Source organism: Lacerta agilis, chromosome 6 (genome assembly GCF_009819535.1).
Source record: "Lacerta agilis isolate rLacAgi1 chromosome 6, rLacAgi1.pri, whole genome shotgun sequence".
Taxonomy (NCBI): domain Eukaryota; kingdom Metazoa; phylum Chordata; class Lepidosauria; order Squamata; family Lacertidae; genus Lacerta; species Lacerta agilis.
In genome coordinates this window covers 61311042-61329335 of record NC_046317.1, presented here as the reverse complement: position 1 = coordinate 61329335, position 18294 = coordinate 61311042, and the positions used below count along the sequence as shown (strand labels likewise).

General features: G+C 42.7%; 1 protein-coding gene across 1 annotated transcript in view; it reads right to left on the bottom strand.

Annotated features, from left to right (window-relative positions):
• Positions 1-232: 232 nt before the first annotated feature.
• The window catches only part of LRIG2 (leucine rich repeats and immunoglobulin like domains 2), a 44285-nt gene continuing 26223 nt past the window's right edge, over positions 233-18294 (bottom strand). Inside the window, exons 9-18 of the mRNA XM_033152971.1 lie at positions 17569-17649; positions 16145-16216; positions 15948-16016; positions 12436-12599; positions 9637-9957; positions 8401-8682; positions 6675-7127; positions 5864-6013; positions 4610-4894; positions 233-4320 (exon numbers count right to left, since the gene is read on the bottom strand). Coding sequence (XP_033008862.1) covers positions 4091-4320; positions 4610-4894; positions 5864-6013; positions 6675-7127; positions 8401-8682; positions 9637-9957; positions 12436-12599; positions 15948-16016; positions 16145-16216; positions 17569-17649 — 2107 coding nt within the window. The 3' untranslated portion in view covers positions 233-4090. The remainder of the gene's footprint in view (positions 4321-4609; positions 4895-5863; positions 6014-6674; positions 7128-8400; positions 8683-9636; positions 9958-12435; positions 12600-15947; positions 16017-16144; positions 16217-17568; positions 17650-18294) is intronic.

Genomic DNA, 18294 nt, shown 5'->3' with positions numbered 1-18294 from the left:
GTCTGCCATAGTCAAAACAAAATAAAAAATAAAAAAATCCTTCCAGTAGCACCTTAGAGACCAACTAAGTTTGTTCTTGGTATGAGCTTTCGTGTGCATGCACACTTCTTCAGATACACTGAAACAGAAGTCACCAGACCCTCTATATATATATATATATATATATATATATATATATATATATATATATATATATAGCTCTACCTCTATATTTAGCATGAAAAACCAAGGAGTTCACTGTGTCTCTTTATTGGATGAAGGTATATTACAATAGACAAACATATTACACATGCTATACAAAATATACATTCTGATAAGTGAGAAAAATATAAATAGATACAAGGAAATGACAGCTGCAAGCAAGGAGGCATTGGTTTGTGCTGCCTTAGAAATGTCCAGCTACAATTACTTTGGCATTGGCAAAAATCAAAGTATTAGTCAGTGGAAAGAACTTTCCTCCCATCAATTTAAACCCAGAGAAGAGATGGGTGAAGCATGTTTCAAAATTAAGTGCCCTTGCTTCAGTCCCAAACAATATCCCTTACAGTGCCTTTTATTTTAGAATGAGAGAAAAAATTCACCCAAGGAGTCCCCCCGCCCCCCACAATTTATACCACACATAGAATGAGGCACTTCACAATTCTTAGATTCTTTCCTCTGTGTGCAGGAATATTCTCAGCTCAAAGATCCAGCTCTACTGCTAAATCCCAACACTCCTCTGAACCTGTGTGAATTACTTTACACAACAATCTTGCCACGATGGTAAAGCACTGAAGTTGAGTGACTGATGAAAAGGCTTGGGCTGGTAAATTTCTCTCTGCATTCATGCTTTTAAGTTTCTAGCATGAACACTCAGCACCAATTATGCCATGGTTCATTTGAATCCTGGCATATCTCACTCCAGTAATGCATGTCGATACAGGATGAGACCCTGCCACTTAGCCAGCCTCTTTCCTAAAACCTGCATAAGGCATACCAGATTTTTTATGGGAAAGTCAAGCTGTCCTAACTTTTTGGGGGTGGGTGGGTGGGTGGGAAGAGAGCTGCAAGTGCTCATTTACTGGAACAGCTTTACATCAGGCAGGAGAGGAATGCTTTAACTGGAGGCATGTGCTGCTGTACATGCAGAATCAGCAACATGAGATACCACTGCAGTACAGTCTTCCATTAATGAATGATTTTAACCACAGTGTGACATCATGACACACTTTTGACTTGGATTACAAAAGAGCAATTCATGCCAGTTGCCCTTTCTTCAAAAGATGTGAAGCAGACCAGATCAGCTTTAGCTACTGCATTACTCTTACCCTTAAAAGCACGCAGTACTTCACAAGGGTCTGTCTAAATGAAAGACACTTCTCTTGCACAACTCTTGGCCTAAGACCAAATCCCCTGACATCTGAGACTAAAGTGCCTTTGTTCTGTGAATGGTGGAATGGCTCTCCTCCTCCCCCTCCCCACCCAAATATTGCATATCCAGTATTTTCACTTTTACTGCTATAGATCAGATATGGGCTATCACAGACAATAAGGCATCAAGCAGTGAAGGAGGCGGCAGTTAGCATTGATACTCTAATGCTGATCATATACATTCAGTACTGTGAAGCAAACAATTGGCAGAGACAAAGATAGATGGCTACATCTCTCTGCTCCGAGAAAGAGCAGGTTTAGGTTTCTTGTGGACCACAAACTGACTTGGCTTTAGATGTTTAAGACACTTTTGAAGGCCCCTGCTTTAGAACCCTGTAAGACTTTTGGGCGTTATATAAAGCAGGAATAAGCAGCATGAGAGTTGGCACTATCCACTACTGCCAATAAAATAAAGGCAAGGAACTGCCATGAAATGAGTTTGCACTTGTATAGCTTAGGTGCCTGGCTGGGCTCTTGCTGTAACTGGGACAAGCCCTCTGGGGATTCTTAAGTACAAAGGAAGAAGAAAGCACAGTTGTTCTCAGCTAGAACTCCGGCTTCATGTAAGAGGATACACAGCCATAAGAGAATCCCAGAATTCTAACTACTAAAAGAAAGCCTGCAATCAACCTGGTCCTGTCTGATTCATAATGAGTTGTATGCAAATTAGTTAAATTAACTAGGATCCCGATTGTCCCAGCAGGACTTTCTTACCCACATCATCTTAATATAAAATAATACCCAAACAGTCCAGGTAACACCTTTTACTGGGCTGTAAGGAAAGATGGCTGCACGGAACTTGGGTTGTGGCTAATCTGCACATGTACCGGTAGTTTTTCATGTGTTTTCTGACTTAAGAAAATGCCAGGCCATAGATAATATAATTATCTCTAATTCTATATTTACAGCTTGCAGGATGTCTTCAAGCTGCACTCTAGAACCCCAAAATGTCACAGCATGTTAATATTAGTAAGAACTAATAGTGTGGCCTTCTTTACCCTGAGTTAACATTCCTTTGCTTGCAATTTCTCCCCAAATCCCCTTACTTTTGATCATGTGTTATAGGAGACAATTTGGGGTACAACAGCATGTTTGAAGGGTGAGAAATTCCTTTCCATTCCTGCTGTGACAGCTGGAATAACCAAGATTTCCTCTATGGCTAGCTACAGGTGTTCACCTCATTAAATCTGAAGACCCATGTATGTCCAACACTTGATTTCTCTCAGATCTCACCGGAAAGCATTATTTGAGATAAAAAAGTTCTACCTAACCTTTGACAGCTCATCCACATATACACGTTATCACTTCCATCTTTCTAATCTCTAGGACACAGTGCTGCCATGGTGTTAATCTTTCACAGCAGTCGTGAATTTTAGAAAATGACCCAACTTGACAGCTCATTTACCTGAGACTTTCAACAGTAACAGACACAGGAAAACACTTGAGCTAAGTTTGGTGCCCAAATTACATATATCTAACCTTGTTTCTGCTCCTCTGCAAGGCCAGCCCTACCATTAGGTAGAATGAGATGGCTGCCTCAGGAAGCAGAAGCTCGGGAAAGGGTAGCAGCAGTGCAGTGTTGGAATACACACATTTGAGTTGCCCCCATGGCCTACCCTGCACTTCTTAGCTAGTCCGTTGCCCTTAGATGTGACATGGATACTGCCTACTACCAGTGTTCAACCATCAATCCACTTGGCTTCTGTACAGAAAAGGGGCAGGGGCACCATGTTTTCCTTCCACCTCAAGTAGCATAATGGCTTGGGCTTGCCCTGGTATGGACCAGTTCACATGAAAGCCCCATGCAAGACAGACAACAATGTATGTGTGAAGAGCCATCACACAATGAAAACTTCTACAAACAAAGTATCATATGGTAATTATAACCATTGGGGGCAAAACATGATTGTATGAACTGGCCCTCAAGCCTTCAATCCTAGGAAACAAGCCATTTATAGTATCTGGTCAGCAAATGTCCAAATGACAGGACAATAAGTAGTTTTGGCATAGTGTTGTTTTTTTTAACATTTCAGCCTGATGTGTTTAGTAGTGTATACAAAATATTTATATTATGCAAATGTATTTACAACTGAAGTATTTTAGTCACAGAAAGGGTAGAGTAAGTTTATGACTGGGCACAATGATATGAGTCCCTGCTAGTCATCAGAAGGAGAAAATAAGTCAATCAAGTGCTTCATGCTTACGATTACTGAGGGATCTTGAAAATGGGCTCTTAAAGGTTTATTTCTTCAGCAGGAAACAACATCTGTGAAGTTTTCAGGGGACTTCTCCCAGGCAAACAAAAACTTCTCATTTATCATGTCCACTGCTGTGTATCCTTTATTCTTTTCTGCCCACCATTCAGTTCATTAGACTGTTGAGCCTTGTGCACATCTTATGCAGAACAGAAGGAAAGGACTCTGTCATTCCTTTCTCCCTCTTTGCTTGTAGCTTGTAGTCACTGATTTTGTCCACTGATGCTGCAATGCTACACACATACACATGGGAGTAGGACCCATTTAACTTGAAAGAGACTTACTTCTGGGTAGAGATGCCTAAGATTGTTCTGTAAGCCTCTGTTGCAAGCATGGAACATCTTTGACCATGAGGCCAAACCTGAGGTAGTAAAGATACTGTTAACTCCAAGCCTGCTGCTAAGGCTTCTTACTTTTGATGCATTTTATGTAGCTTCATGATGTTCCTGTATGTTCCGAGTCCTGTTAAAGTCAAAGTTATGTTCATGTAACCTGTGGCAAGGTTTGGGGGACATAGCTTGCTCACGTTCAGTCTCTGTGATGCATTCACTTTGCAGAACTCGAGGCACCTCATAGGTCTTTGGTTGAGTTGAGAAGTGAGGATGCAATGATCCCATATCTTTATTGATGCCCCATAAAGGCAGCTGAAAAGGATCTGTGGAAGGAAAATGGGGAAAAAAGACTGAATTTTTAAAGAAAGTTCCTAGCACAACAGTTCTCCATTATCTTTGAAATTCTGGCAGCGAGAGGCACATTATTAAGTCAAACTGGTTTTGCTCTTCCTAATATTTCAAAATTATTGCTACAACCAACAAACACAAGCCTAAGAAACAAGAGGCTCCCTACAAAAACACAACCACAAGAATATTCTGTTGAACCTTACTTAGCTGAAAATGGAATAATTTTAAAATCAAGAGACAATAGCATTAAAATACACCACTTACCACTGCTGCATGGTTGAGAGCATGGCTTCCTCTCACGTAGTCTGTCTTGATTGTTAAGTAAAGCAGACATGTCTCTGTCACCTGAGAGACTATCCAGAGTGATGGCTTCATGCTGGGGGCATACTGGATAGGGCTCTTTAGACATCTGCACCATTAGGCTGGAAAGCGTTTGATCAAGTGGGTCATCTTCAGTGATGTATGTGTAAGGACAATATTCTCTGGTTCTGGAGTAGATGTTGGCATTGTCATAGCAATCTGAGCAGATTACCAATGGCCCTGTGCCACCTAGTGGAAGCAGAATAGTGAGTAGTTAGCAGAATATTCTGGCATGGGCCATCACTATAGACCCTTACAAGGTGGCAGAAGCATAAAGTCTAGCTTGCAGAGATGGCAGTCCTTTGGGCCAACTGGCTGGAATTGGCAGCTGTGCATAATTAAATTCTGTGCATACAGTGGTACCTCGGGTTGCGGACACAATCCGTTCCAGGGTGCCGTTCGCACCCCGAAAAGTCTGCATCCTGAGCGGCGATATTGCACTTCTACGCATGTGCAGACCGTGCGGAGCGCTTTTGCGCATGCGGCAAAACCGCGTTCGCAACCTGCAGCGAACGTAACCAGAGGTATGACTGTATTAGGAAACAACTTTGAAAGCATAGAAAAGAGTCCTATCAGCAAGTGTCACAGCCCCAAGAAGAAAGCTTCAAAATAAAAGTTAAAGAGTGAGGCACTTATAACACATTTGCCGAAAGGGAAAGGACTGTTTTCCCCATCACAGTTAACATAGTAGCACTTAGGTTTTTTGGGTTTTTTAAAGAAGCACAGGAAGACAAAAAAACAGCAACAACAGAGAGCATGGGTGTGTGTCGATTCCAGTATTTGACAATTTGCCTACACAGGATAGAAGCTGTGGGCATGTATTTGGTACAAGTACCTGGTTATTTGAGAAGATATCTGCTCCCTTGAGGCTAACTGTGATAAGCCAACAGAAGTAGAAAGGAAGGCAGAGGGGACTTTCAGCGATGTAGCAAGTGAAGTCTCATGCTGGGATCACTTAACACGTAAGTTATGCTTTGAGCATGCACTTTTGCTTAAGAATGCAAAAAGTGTTTTGCTCGATCACATCAAGCACCACAAAGTCCAGCATTCTTTGCAATAACTTCAGCAACTAGCAGGCACTTGGTGAGCCACTAGAAATTGGCCAGTGGACCATGATCTATTTTCTGTCCACCTCTGATCAAGAGAACCAGGGCTTACCATCTGTGCCTTTGTGCACATATCCATTGGAGGGCGGCATAAGTTGCTGGTTGCTTCCTGCTTCAGAATTACTATAGCCTTCCTGTGGCTCTGACAGAGTCCCTTGGGAGGATAAGTAACTGGGAATGTCAGTAGGTAAATTTACCTCCTCTGAAAGAGAAAAAACAATAGTAATACGATACTGCATTTTTGCTTTGGCAACAAAATCATCCAGCAGATGTCTGTAAAAATGATGGTGCTCACATAGACCTCACAGTATACAAGTAAATAAAGATCACCTTGTGGGGATAGAATGCAGTTCCTAGGAATATTTTCCTTTTATTCTTTTCTAATGCTAATTTATGGCAATCTTTCACAACTGCAAAAATGAAATTTCCCCACTGCGATACAACACCCCTTTGTCAAAGCATAATGAACCAATATTCTGAACATCTACCAGTTATGATGACAATTTCCCTCTCAAATTATGTGGCTTTGTTGAAAAGCTACAAGATCATCACAAGCAGCCAGACTAAATCCTGTCTATGCTCATTTACTGGTTTGTAATACTCTCCTATGCAACCCCTACTTCGTCCCTTTGCTCATTTGACTGTTACATGGTAAAGCATCAGAGACTGTCCATACTTATGTGCATATGTCAATTACCCTCTTCAGCAGATGTCAGGCTATTTTCCAAATGAAGAACCACCCTGGCAAGGGGATCACATACCAAAACTCCTAACCATAACAGAGGATTTTCTTCTGGTCATGCTGGGCTGAAGGACTCCAATCCCTTATCAAAACACACATACTTATGCCGAGTGCTCCTCACCTGTGCTAGTGATGCTGTAGTCTTCACTCTTCCTTCTCATATGGTAGATAACAATAACCCATATCAAGGAGGTGCCCACAACACAGCAGACTACAACAATTATCACAATGCCAACTGTCGTCCAACCATCTTCTTCCATGCCACTTTGAGAAGTTTGGGAAGAGTCGCAGTTTGGTGAGGATATGACATTCAGGTAAATATGGCCACGCACTGTGCCAAGTGTATTGGACATTATGCAAGTGTATTTTCCAGCATCCTCTAATCCAGCATCTACAATGATGAGGAGTTGATTGGCGGCAGCAAAAAAATGTCGTTCTGTTACTGTGAGGGGCCCATCATCTTTGGTCCAGTTAAGGCGAGGGGCAGGACTGCCACTAGCAATGCACTGCAGTACTGCTGTTTCACCTTGGGCCACAGTCCTGTCTTCCAGGGGCCTGACAAACGAAGGTGTTTCTGAACACACACAAAAAGGACCAGATTACATTTAATGCTACAGAATTACAATGACAACTGCATGAAACCAAATTGACAGCAATGTAGGTCATGGACAAAATAAAAGGGGAATGTGTGTGTTTTAGGCTATACTCTGACAGGGAAAGACTCCTGGTGTGGCTCACCTGTGGCCTTCAAATTGTTGTGGAATTACAACTCCAGTCAGCCCCAGACTAGAGGGCCATTAGTTAACTACCTCTGCTAAAAGTGTCTGGGGGTGTTCTGTTTAATTACAAACTTTGTCCAGTTCATATGCCAAAGCTCATGGGAGTATGAGAACAGCAACCTTTAAGAGTTCTTGGTTTTCTAAAGACAAAGTAGTTTCAGGGGGACATATCATTTGTTTAATTAAATTCTTACTGCACATGCATGCCCTATACAGAGTCTAAGTCTCTAAAAACTTAGCACAGAAGAGCACAACAGTGACAGCATATTAAACCAGATCTCTTTCAAATTATCCAAAATTAAGTGGGTCAGCAGCAGGCAACCATACTAAAAACAGATGCTCTTGAAATATTTGTGTTAGGAAATTTTTTTTAAAATGGGAAATACCAGACCAGCTTCTTCCCAGGCTGTAAATCAAACAAAAAAGGAAGGAGAAAATTGTGGTGTCCCTTTTCAATGCTGCAATTGCATCCACTGGAATGAGCTCAAAACTACTTTTGAAAAGTACCACATAACTTTAGCAAATCCAAACCAGTAGGTGAAGCTGATTCAATTAACTTATCTCCCAAGTTTGTTCCTACCCCCCAAATAAGGTGAGACTGAGAGCAGTTCTCAGACTTGTAGGCTTCCTCCTCCTTCTTGTACGCTTCCTTCATTTGCCTGTGGGATAGCTCAGTCGGGAGAGCATGAGACTCTTAATCTCAGGGTCATGGGTTTGAGCCTTATATTCGGCAAAAAGATATCTGCATTGCATTCAATTCAATTCAATTCAATTATCTTCTCATCAGAAAAGGAAACATCTAAACTGAGATCCTGTACTTATCTGAACATCTGGCCTACTATAATAAATAATGAAACTTCCTTTAGTAATTTGAGTACCTTGGGTACTAAAGTAAACATGTTCAGATAAGCATGGGCTTTCAAGATTGGGTGTTACCTTCTCCACATGGTGAATGGAGATGAAGATGAAGTGCGTGACACTTTACTCCTTCTGCAGTCAGAGCATTCAGGCAGGCTTACAAATACCACCAATTACAAGCATGAAAATATACTTCAATAATTTGCTTACCTAACACTGTCAATGTGGCATTTGCCGATAGACTCCCGGCCACATTTTGCGCCATGCAGCTGTAGATGCCCATATCTTCTATTTTCACATTTGCTATGAAAAAGACATCGTCTTCTGGCATCACATGCATGCGCCTTTCACGAGCTGCAGGGAAGTCTGTGCCTCCATCTTTCTGCCAGGAAATCTGAGGTGGTGGATGGCCTTCTGCAGCACATTCCAATTTAGCTACAGCTCTAGTCCGGATTGTTAGATCCATTGGAGTTTTCACAAAAGAAGGCAGCTCTGAATGAAGACACACATTAAAATAACCAAGTAAGGTTTCCTAATACTAGTCACAGTATCCCTAACTTTCACTTTGTTAAGAATGGGCATTACCCTTGTTAAGTTTTTCAAACTCTTTAATTTAGATCTGTAAGAATTCTAGCATACTGCTCTTAAAAACCACCCTAAACAGCAATTCAGATCTCATGAGAAAGGAGGATGTTACAGCTAACCTTTTTTTAAAAAAAATAAAAAATTGGCACACAGCAAGCTTTTGAGTGCTCATCATGTTTGAGCTTTTTTCTTGAATGAGGTTGCTTACAGAAGTCTTAACAATTTTTCACAGGAAAGACAAATGATATTTTTGTCTTTTTCGAATATGCCACCCCTCAAGAGCTCTCTTTCTGTCCCTCTTACACCCATTAATACTGATTACAACGGATGTAAGTTATTTTAATTCTGCCAAAGGTAAGTAAAAATCTGCCCTTGCAACGACAACCTCATTAGGCTGCTTTCATTTAGTAAAGGGTAGTACACAAGGGAATAATTTGAAACTGGCTGCACCTTTAGCAAGCCAAGAGAAAATCTTTATTTGCCTAGCATAATAAGCAGCTGAAGCGGCTTCTTAGACATGGACTAGTTCTAAAGAGGCAGTCTTGGTTTGTAAGAGATTAAAGCTGGTACAAACACTGCTCATTTCCAAACTAGAAAATGCTCAGGGAAAATGCTGCTGTTTGGGCAGCTCTTTAAGTCTGGTCAGAAGGAGTCTCTGGGGACTTGTGCAATCCAAGCTTTTCTACATCTAAAACTATTCCAATGTATTCAGCTCCCCTCTAGTGGATTAAAAAAATGAGAAGAACTCTGGGGGTGCCTTTCCTTTAGGTCTCTGAGTGAAATATCCAAAGTTTCCAAACCTTTTTAGTGATTTATTATTATTATTATTGGTAGAAAGGAAAAACAAAAACTACTGCATACCATTGACAGTCAACTTGGCCTTGTTGGAATAATTAGATCCAAAGTGATTGGAGATGATACACTGGTATTTTCCTTCGTCAGTGAAGTTCACATTGAAAAGGTGCAGGAGAGTAGTGTACTCCAGTACTTCGCCATCTTGCTGCTGGTACCTCACAAAATTCTGAATGTCTGCATCATACAGTATCTCACTGTCCTTTCTCCAGGTGGTGGACATAGGTGAATCACTGCTGCTCACCGCTTTGCAAGTCAGGGTGACGTTGGTGCCTCTTAGTGCAATGGCAGTCTCAGGGTGCGCTCTGATCTGTGGCTTGGGAAAGTTATCTGTGAAACACAGATCACATTTCTTCAGCATGTAACTAAGCTAACAAATACTGATGCAAACTGTAGCAGTTGAGCTTGTGCTGGAGGTGACACTTGCCCTTAATTCCTCAAACTACGAGACATCTATTATCTATGTGTTCACACTAGAACTGGCTATGTGGGTATGAAGCAGGATCAGGGGCGTAGTGAGCCGCTCTGCCACCCAGGGCAGCAAACTTCAAGGCACCCCTCCCCGGGGGGCGGTGTACTGCTCCCCAGCGCGCACGCCCTCACGTCACGACGTGTGCGCAGCCTCCTGGGTGGACTGCGCATGTGTGGACATGCGCAGTCCACCCAAGATGGCGGGCGCGGTCGGCCGGCGCCCCTTTCAACCGGCGCCGTGCCGCAGCCTTAAAACGCGGCACGGTGCTGGTTGGAAGGGGTGCCGGCCGATTGCGCCCTCCATCTTGGGTGGACTGTGCATGTCCACTCAAGAAGGCGGGCGCGATCGGCCGGCACCCCTTCCGTGCGGTGCGGCAACCTTTAAGGCTGCAGCGCGTGAACAGCAGCACAGGCGCTGTGCTGCTGTTCGCGTGTTGCAGCCTTTTAAGAGTTGCCGTGTCGACGGTGTCGATCGCGGGGGTGGGGCCTGCCCCCAGAGTGTGACCCTCCCCAGGGTGGTACCCGGGGCAGACCGCCCCCACACCCCGCCCCTGAGCAGGATGTCAGTGTTACAAGTACAAGCAAGATGAAGGGATTTTGTCATGAGTCCTTAGAACTCGCCATTATGGAATATGAACATGAATAAATCTGCAGGACAGTTGCAAGGTCTCTTAAAACCCAGTTGACGACCTCAACTGGAGGGGAAAGAACCACTTTATGCATTTACCACAAGTGATATTAACACTTCCTTGTCACAATGTTTGCTAACTAACAATCTGAATGCAACCTGCTTTCAGGAATTAAGCCATACTGCACTGGGCGATATTAATTTCCTTCCCTAATTACAATTTAGTTGTTCACACACACTCATATTTTTTCTGAGTATTTTGGCAATGCATATGTGGTGTGTGCAGCCAATTGTTGCTGGAAGGAAGAGAGATAAAGCCCGATACTCAAGCTCTCAGATACTGCCTGCCTAAAGGAGATTCACTGACTTCAAGAAGATCCAGACTACAATGTTAATATCTACAATTGGTGTTTTTTTTAACCCAGTTTAAAGTCTTTGCAGTTAGGTGCAAAAATTCAAGAGTAGTACTAAACAGCAATACTGCAGCTTCTTAATACATTTTTGGATTAAGGGGTAGTCAACATGCATCTGTCAAGGTCTTTCCTAGAAGCCCTGAGAGGACCCTCCTCTCCCTGCTGCAATTAGGCTTGAAAAAATGTCATTTATTGTGGCAAATAGAAGGCTTTTTTTGAAGGCTAATTACAGCTTGGGCTGAATTTGGGTGCGGACACCACTGTGACATGCCCCACCTGTCAATTAGCCATGAAAGAAATTTTCTATTGGTTACAGTCTCTGCAACAGAGGAGGGAAAATTTCAGGACTGCCACAGCTGGGGAAAGGAAGAGTTAACCCCAGAAAATGTAGCCCACTCCGCAATTAGATTTGAAAATTAGATTCTTGCAAGCCTAATTGTAGCAATGTCTTTAGGCTTGAAACAAACAAACAAACAAACAATTGTTATTTTTTTGCAAGTCTAATTGATGGGGCTGGAGTTGTAGTGTGGGCTGGGTGGTCCCCTCAATACTTTCTTATGTTCTGAGATGTGCCTATGGGCCAAATAAAGGTTGGCACCCCCTGTCTTAGATCTTGGGAGAGGAAGAGCTTTTACGTTTCAACATGACATAATTTCACTGGCTTCAAAGACTTCTTTCACACTCTCTGCCCCTAACTCTCTCCCCCCACAATAGATTTCCCATAGGCCCTTCAGTTATTGCTAGACTATGACTCCCATAATCCCCACATACTGTCATGCTAGCTGGGGCTGATGACAGATCAAAGTCTAACAACTTCTAGAGGCCCACAAGTTCTCCACCCCTGATTTACAATGAGTAGCTATAATGGTTCCACTGTGGGGAAATTCCTACAGCCCTTGAAACAGATGATGATCTAGAAGTATCTTTAAATGAACCAGTGGAAGTATTCCAGTTAATCTCTGGAATCTGGACACAAGAGCACCCAATATACATAAACAGGAAGCATAAATGTTCCCTTGTAACACTGCAGGGCATCACAATCCATGAAAATCCAATTCCGGTTGCAATCCAAAACACGCTTACATAAAGTAAGCCACACAAAACTCAATGGGGCTTATGTCTGACTAGACATGCATAGGATTGTAATATATCCACTGAACAAGTCAGCGAAGCCATCTCCCCTCTCCCCAACTCTCACAACATCATTATTTTCCAAGGCAGATGTCGTAAGAGCAATGTGCCCTGGGAATCTAGATACAAATACAGCAAATAAATAAAGCCGTTAAGAGCACAAACCGCAGATGAAGTCTTCAGGGTTCACACTGAGGATACTCTGGCCAGACAGCCATTCGGGGTGGGCACAAATGACACCGACAGCATCCTGCAAATGGTTGTGGTTAAGCCACTGGGGCAGCCATTTCAACTGGCAGTCACACAGTAAGCTGCTAGTGTTCAATACCCTGAAAATGTAAAGGCAAAAGGAAAATGTCTAAGTTTTTGTAAGTAAGCAAATGACACTTCATCTGCAGTCACCAAGCAGATTTCCTCCCCCCGCCACATATACATCTGCTAAAGTATTTGTAACACTATATACGTGAACTGCCTGGTAATGAGTCCTAACTGTATTTTGAGTAGCTTCAGCGTCTCTCGTTGCTGTAAACAAATTCACATTTATCCGTCTTCACATATAATGTGTTATTTTAAATGAGAGGCTGTTCCACAAAAAGGTCACCTTCCTACAAAACACTTTTTTTAAAAGCATCCTTCGCAGGACAGCAGCAGTACAATCACATAAAGGACAAGTAAGATGAAACAACCTCGCACACACTATGCACCAAGTCAAGAGGGTAAAAGACATTAAGAGATGCTCTTTATGTTTTAGACAGCAATAGGGAACATCTGGCCCCCTAGGCGTTGTTGAACTCCTAACTCCAACGGCCCCACATGGCCATAAATTTTGGGAGTTGAAGGTCATTGGGTTCCAGAGGACCACAATGTGGTCCTATCTCTGTTTTAGACAGTTCAGGGGATCACAGGCCTTTAATATAAAATGTAGTGTAAATATGTGGCAAAAGAATATACCATATTTTTAGCTCCATAAGACACACTTTTTCCCTCCTAAAAAGTAATGGAAAATGTCTGCGCGTCTTATGGAGCAAAGGCTCCCTGTCAAGCAAGCGGTGAGAGGTGGGGGGGGGCGGTGGCAGGCAGAGAAGGAGATGCTGCTCGTTCCTCCCCACCGCCTCCGTTTGCAAAAGCAGGCTTCCGGGCCGCTGGTCCTACCCCCCCCCCCGCTGAATGCATCAAGAGGCGGGGGGTGGTACCAGTGGCCCGGAAGGGGAGAGCTGCCCTGACGCTATGCGTGGCGCTAGCAGTTCTCCCCCCCGCTTGCTTTAAAGCCAGCTGGGGAGAGGGGACGGACCATAGCATCCTCCCTTTCTCCCCAGCTGGCTTTAAAGCAAGCGGGGGGAAGAACCTCTAGCTTCACGCACAGCATCAGGGCGATTCTCCCCCCACTTGCTTTAAAGCCAGCGGCCAAGGGGCGGGGGAGCAAGGAGGAACGTTCCCCCCCTGCCCCTTTGCCGCTGGTGGCGGCGGCTGCTGAGGAGGAACGTGCAGCCCAAAAACTCCTTTTCCTCCTCCGCAGTCGCCAGGTTTGAGTCAGAATATTTTTTTTCTTGTTTTCCTCCTTTAAAAAAATAGGTGCATCTTATGGTTCAGTGTGTCTTACAGAGCGAAAAATACAGTAAATCCCAATCCATATCCTTAAAAACTATATCCACACCCACAATCATGCCCCAAGGATAAACCGAAGATTTTCATCAAAACAATGAGCAGTCTATGAGAAATAAAACATGACACTGTAATTTGACTGTTTAGATGATGCTGAGCAGAATACCTGTGGGACTAAATCAATTTTTGCACTGCATTACACACATGTATCTTATTGGTTATATAACTAAATTTGTAATAATGCCTTTCGCAAACACTGGAATTCTGAAAATGCCTCCCATTCTTGACAGCAGGTATCAGAGTAACTGGTGAAAACCCAGAGTAATGTATCAGTCCATTTGATAATTATTTTCCTGAACACACACAGGAAATTGTCCTCAATTGCTCAAGTACAGAGCCAATTTTGACCTCTATACCCTGTGCAGGGAAGAACCTTCAGCGAGACTGTATTTTACAGTCCATCTGGTAAGAATTAGCTAACTGAGAGACAGTTTTAACAAACAGTCTTCATATTCTTCATTTTAGAGAGAGCAGGGTTCTGAAAAAACAAGCCTGATGCTTAGAGGACAACGGCTACTCACAAGGCAGAGAAAAATACTAATTTCCACAAGAAAATAATGTGGAACAGCATTCTCCATCTTTTTCCAATTATGCAGAAAGCACTATGACCTTGGCCCTTTCAAAGTACACAACGCTGTCTCATTACCTTGCAAGGCTAGACGTTTTCTCTTATTTTTCTCTCCTAAGCCTCACTGTCCATTTTCTCATCAGTATTACTTTCAGGCACTCATTTCATGCCAATTTTTGGAACTCAGTCCTGTGAATCGTGTACCAGATACCTGACTAGCCAACCACTACATGCTCCACACCGCCAAAAAATATGACTTGCTGGGCGTGTTGTGAATCTGTTTGCGTATCTGCATTTAATGCAGGGCTTCAACAGATGGTTGCTGCCTGAAAATTACCTTGTGTGGAACTGAGTTGTTTGACTCTAGCACCTTGAGAGGGGGGACTGTTCTGTTTTCTGATGTCAAACCAAAATAACATTTTGCTTCAGAGATTAGGCTTACTGTATATGAATCCCGCCATTTCTTTTGTAGGAAAACAGCTTGGTATCCCATATTCATTATTAAACCACTAGGGCCTCTCAGATGAAACACCACAAATATTTTCAGGACCAGCTTTACCAGCCCAGGGCCCCCCCCCAATCTTGAACTTCTATTATCAGCTTAAATGTTTATGTATGACTTAAGGCTGTTTTCAGAGTATTGCATATACTCTACAGCAAAAATGAACTTGTATACAGATTGTGGTGTACTTCAGACCAGTACTATGTCATTAACTGAAATTGTCAGGAAATTTCTAAAGCCATTTATATTTTTAGCCCAGTTTTCATGTTATATTAAGCCATAGTTTAAAACAAACTACAGTGGTACCTCGTGTTACATACGCTTCAGGTTACAAACTCCGCTAACCCAGAAATAACGCTTCAGGTTAAGAACTTTGCTTCATGATAAGAACAGAAATTGTGCTCTGGCAGTGCAGCGGCAGCTGGAGGCTGGTGCTTCAGGTTAAGAACAGTTTCAGGTTAAGAACGGACCTCCAGAATGAATTAAGTACTTAACCAGAGGTACCACTGTATTGTTCAATGTGAATAAGCAGTGTGCTGGTGTACCTTGCTCAAATATTCCCAGGGCATTCATTCCCAACGCCTGCCATGCTGCAGATGAAACAAGAGTCTGTCTTCTCATGTCATCCAAACCCTGAGAGAAGTGGTTTGCTTCTCTCAGACCATGAGGAGTAAGCCAAGAACAAGCCAAGGAAACTAACCATAAGCATAGGATCAGACAGGACAAGTGAGACTTTGGCTTGTTTTAACTGTGGTGCAACAGCAGGAGTGAGGGAGAAGAACCAATGGAGCATTTGAGCATGTATTACTAAAGACCATGAAGAAATGAAACTGAGTCCCAAGATACTTTTATTGATCACAAGTGCCTTTTATTGATCACAAGTAAGATATTTATACCAGTTGTAACATTTCTATTGAAGTAAAATATGTAGGACTAGATACTTACAGTTCTTTAAGAAGAGGCTGGGAAAAAGCACTTTCTTGAATAGACATTATTGCATTGTTGTTCAAGTCTCTGCAAAATTAAGTAAGAATCATGCCTGCATGAGTGAATTGTGTTCTGCACCTCTGAAAAAACTGGGATGCATGCAAATTTGAAAAGAAAACTTGGTTGACAGAGAAAAGGTTGCAATATATACTTACAGATATTCAAGAGCCTGAAGGCTAGAAAATGCTCTGTTTGTGATTGACTTAATCTGGTTTCCTTGCAGAATCCTAAAATATAACCCAAAGGAAAATCTTAATGAAATAAATTAACCAAAATTTGTTACGACGACAGAGCCTGGTAAATAAGTGTTTAGGACCCGCCCCCACCCCGCCAACTGTGATGCAGAATGTGTTGCTACTATAATGGCTTCAAGCGCCCCTCCTACTTTTCTTGCCTTAAGATTGTAAAAGAGGAGGAAGAGGAGAGTATACACCAGGGGTCAGAAACCTTATTCAGCCATGGGCTGGTCCACCGTCCCTCAGACCATGTGGTGGGCCAGACTATATTTTGAAAAAAGAACAAATTCCTATGCCCCACAAATAACCCAGAAATGCATTTTAAATAAAAGGACACATTCTACTCATGTAAAAACACACTGATTTCTGGACCGTCCACGAGCTGGATTGAGAAGGCGATTGGGCCACATCCGGCCCACGGGCCTTAGGTTGCCTACCCCTGGTATGCACATTTCCAAAGCACAGAATTAAGGGTCAGAAAATAACCAGCAGGAGATAAAGGCAACTTGTAGAGACAGGCAGTCAAGTGGTAGGCACGCCGCAAATTGCATGGGCAGAATTAGGAAAAGTATAAAGATTACGGGTTAGGGGTCCCTTTGCTGGCTCAGAGCTCTCCTGGTCTGTCAGCCTGGCTGCCTCGGTGGACATTCTGGCTAGAAGTTTCCCCATAGCTATTTGTTTTCCAATAAACATAGAAGAGGGGGAAAGTAATTTGTGTCCCACCACCTGGTGGTCCAGGGGCCTTTCCTTCATAAATTGTGAGGGTTAAGAAACCTTTAGTGTGATCGGTGGAAGGGAGAGGAAGAATACAAGCTCAACTGTGCTATCTGCAAGGCTACAAAAGCCCTTGGACCCTGAAATCAGCAGGTTAAAAATTAACCCTTTCCTGACTTCCCTTCCATATGGTATGAAAATGAGCATGACTTTGAACCATGTCTGAAAGAATATATTATAAGAGACAAATTACCTGAAAAATCCTAGCTCAAATTTGGGATGTCCAAGCCAATTTTTTTCTTGGTGTACCAGTGATCGTAAGTGTTACTAAATGGATTTTTCAATTCAGAGTAAAACTCTTCAGGTGATCATTTGTATGAGTGTAATCAAAGCTCTAAATCGTGTAGCAGGGAGCTTCCAATAATAGAAGAGGCTCCCAACTTCAAAAGAATGCCTTAATTCATGGTGGTTGTAAAGATGGATAGGTTAACAAGGGGGGGGGGAGGCTTTCCAGCACAATGGGGCTACTGTTGCGTATGTTTTTGAAGTTTTTACTATCTAAATACAAATACTTGGGTCTTCACTTCTATTCTGGTAGGCATGTCAACTCTATAACGAGTAAGACTTACAATTTATTGAGCCTGTCAAGTCCAACAAATGCTTCATTTGAGTCTTCTATGGCCCAGGAGATCTCATTATTTCGCAAGTCTCTAAAGAAACACATGCACCAAAGAACAACACATGAGAACTTTAAGCCACAACTCCAACACCAGCTCCCCTCCATTCCCTTTGCTGGCTTGTGATTTTTGAAACGTAAGATCTCATCTTTGCAAAAAGATTGTCCGCCTGTTTTACTAGACTGGGACTGTAAATCCTCATAATGAGAAATCTGCTGGCTTCAAAATGGCAGCACTCTTCACAGAGACAGTAATATTAGTGCATAGTACATACCGTACCCTACCCCCATTATGGTGAGACATCTTTGCATGAAAGCAATTTTGGGCACTTCTAATATGTGAAAATGTCCCTATGGAACCAACAGAGAAAGTGAAAGGTAACTGCCCAGTCAACTAAAGTTACCAGCATGCTTGGGACTCATATGCCCTGCAGCACTATTTCCCCAGCAGAGCAACATCTGTTAATCTAGTAAACACAATATGCCATTGACCATGAACTGGGGGAGCCTTCATAAGAGACTTATGAATTGAATTAATGCTGCCTGTACATTGCTTAATCTTTTGGAGTGAGAAGCTTGTAATAACGTTAGCATATTAAGAGATTATATACAGGTCAGGTGAAGAACGGCTAGGCATAAAAGAGCAGAGTTTCAGAGAGAAGTGTGGGTGGTTCTGCTC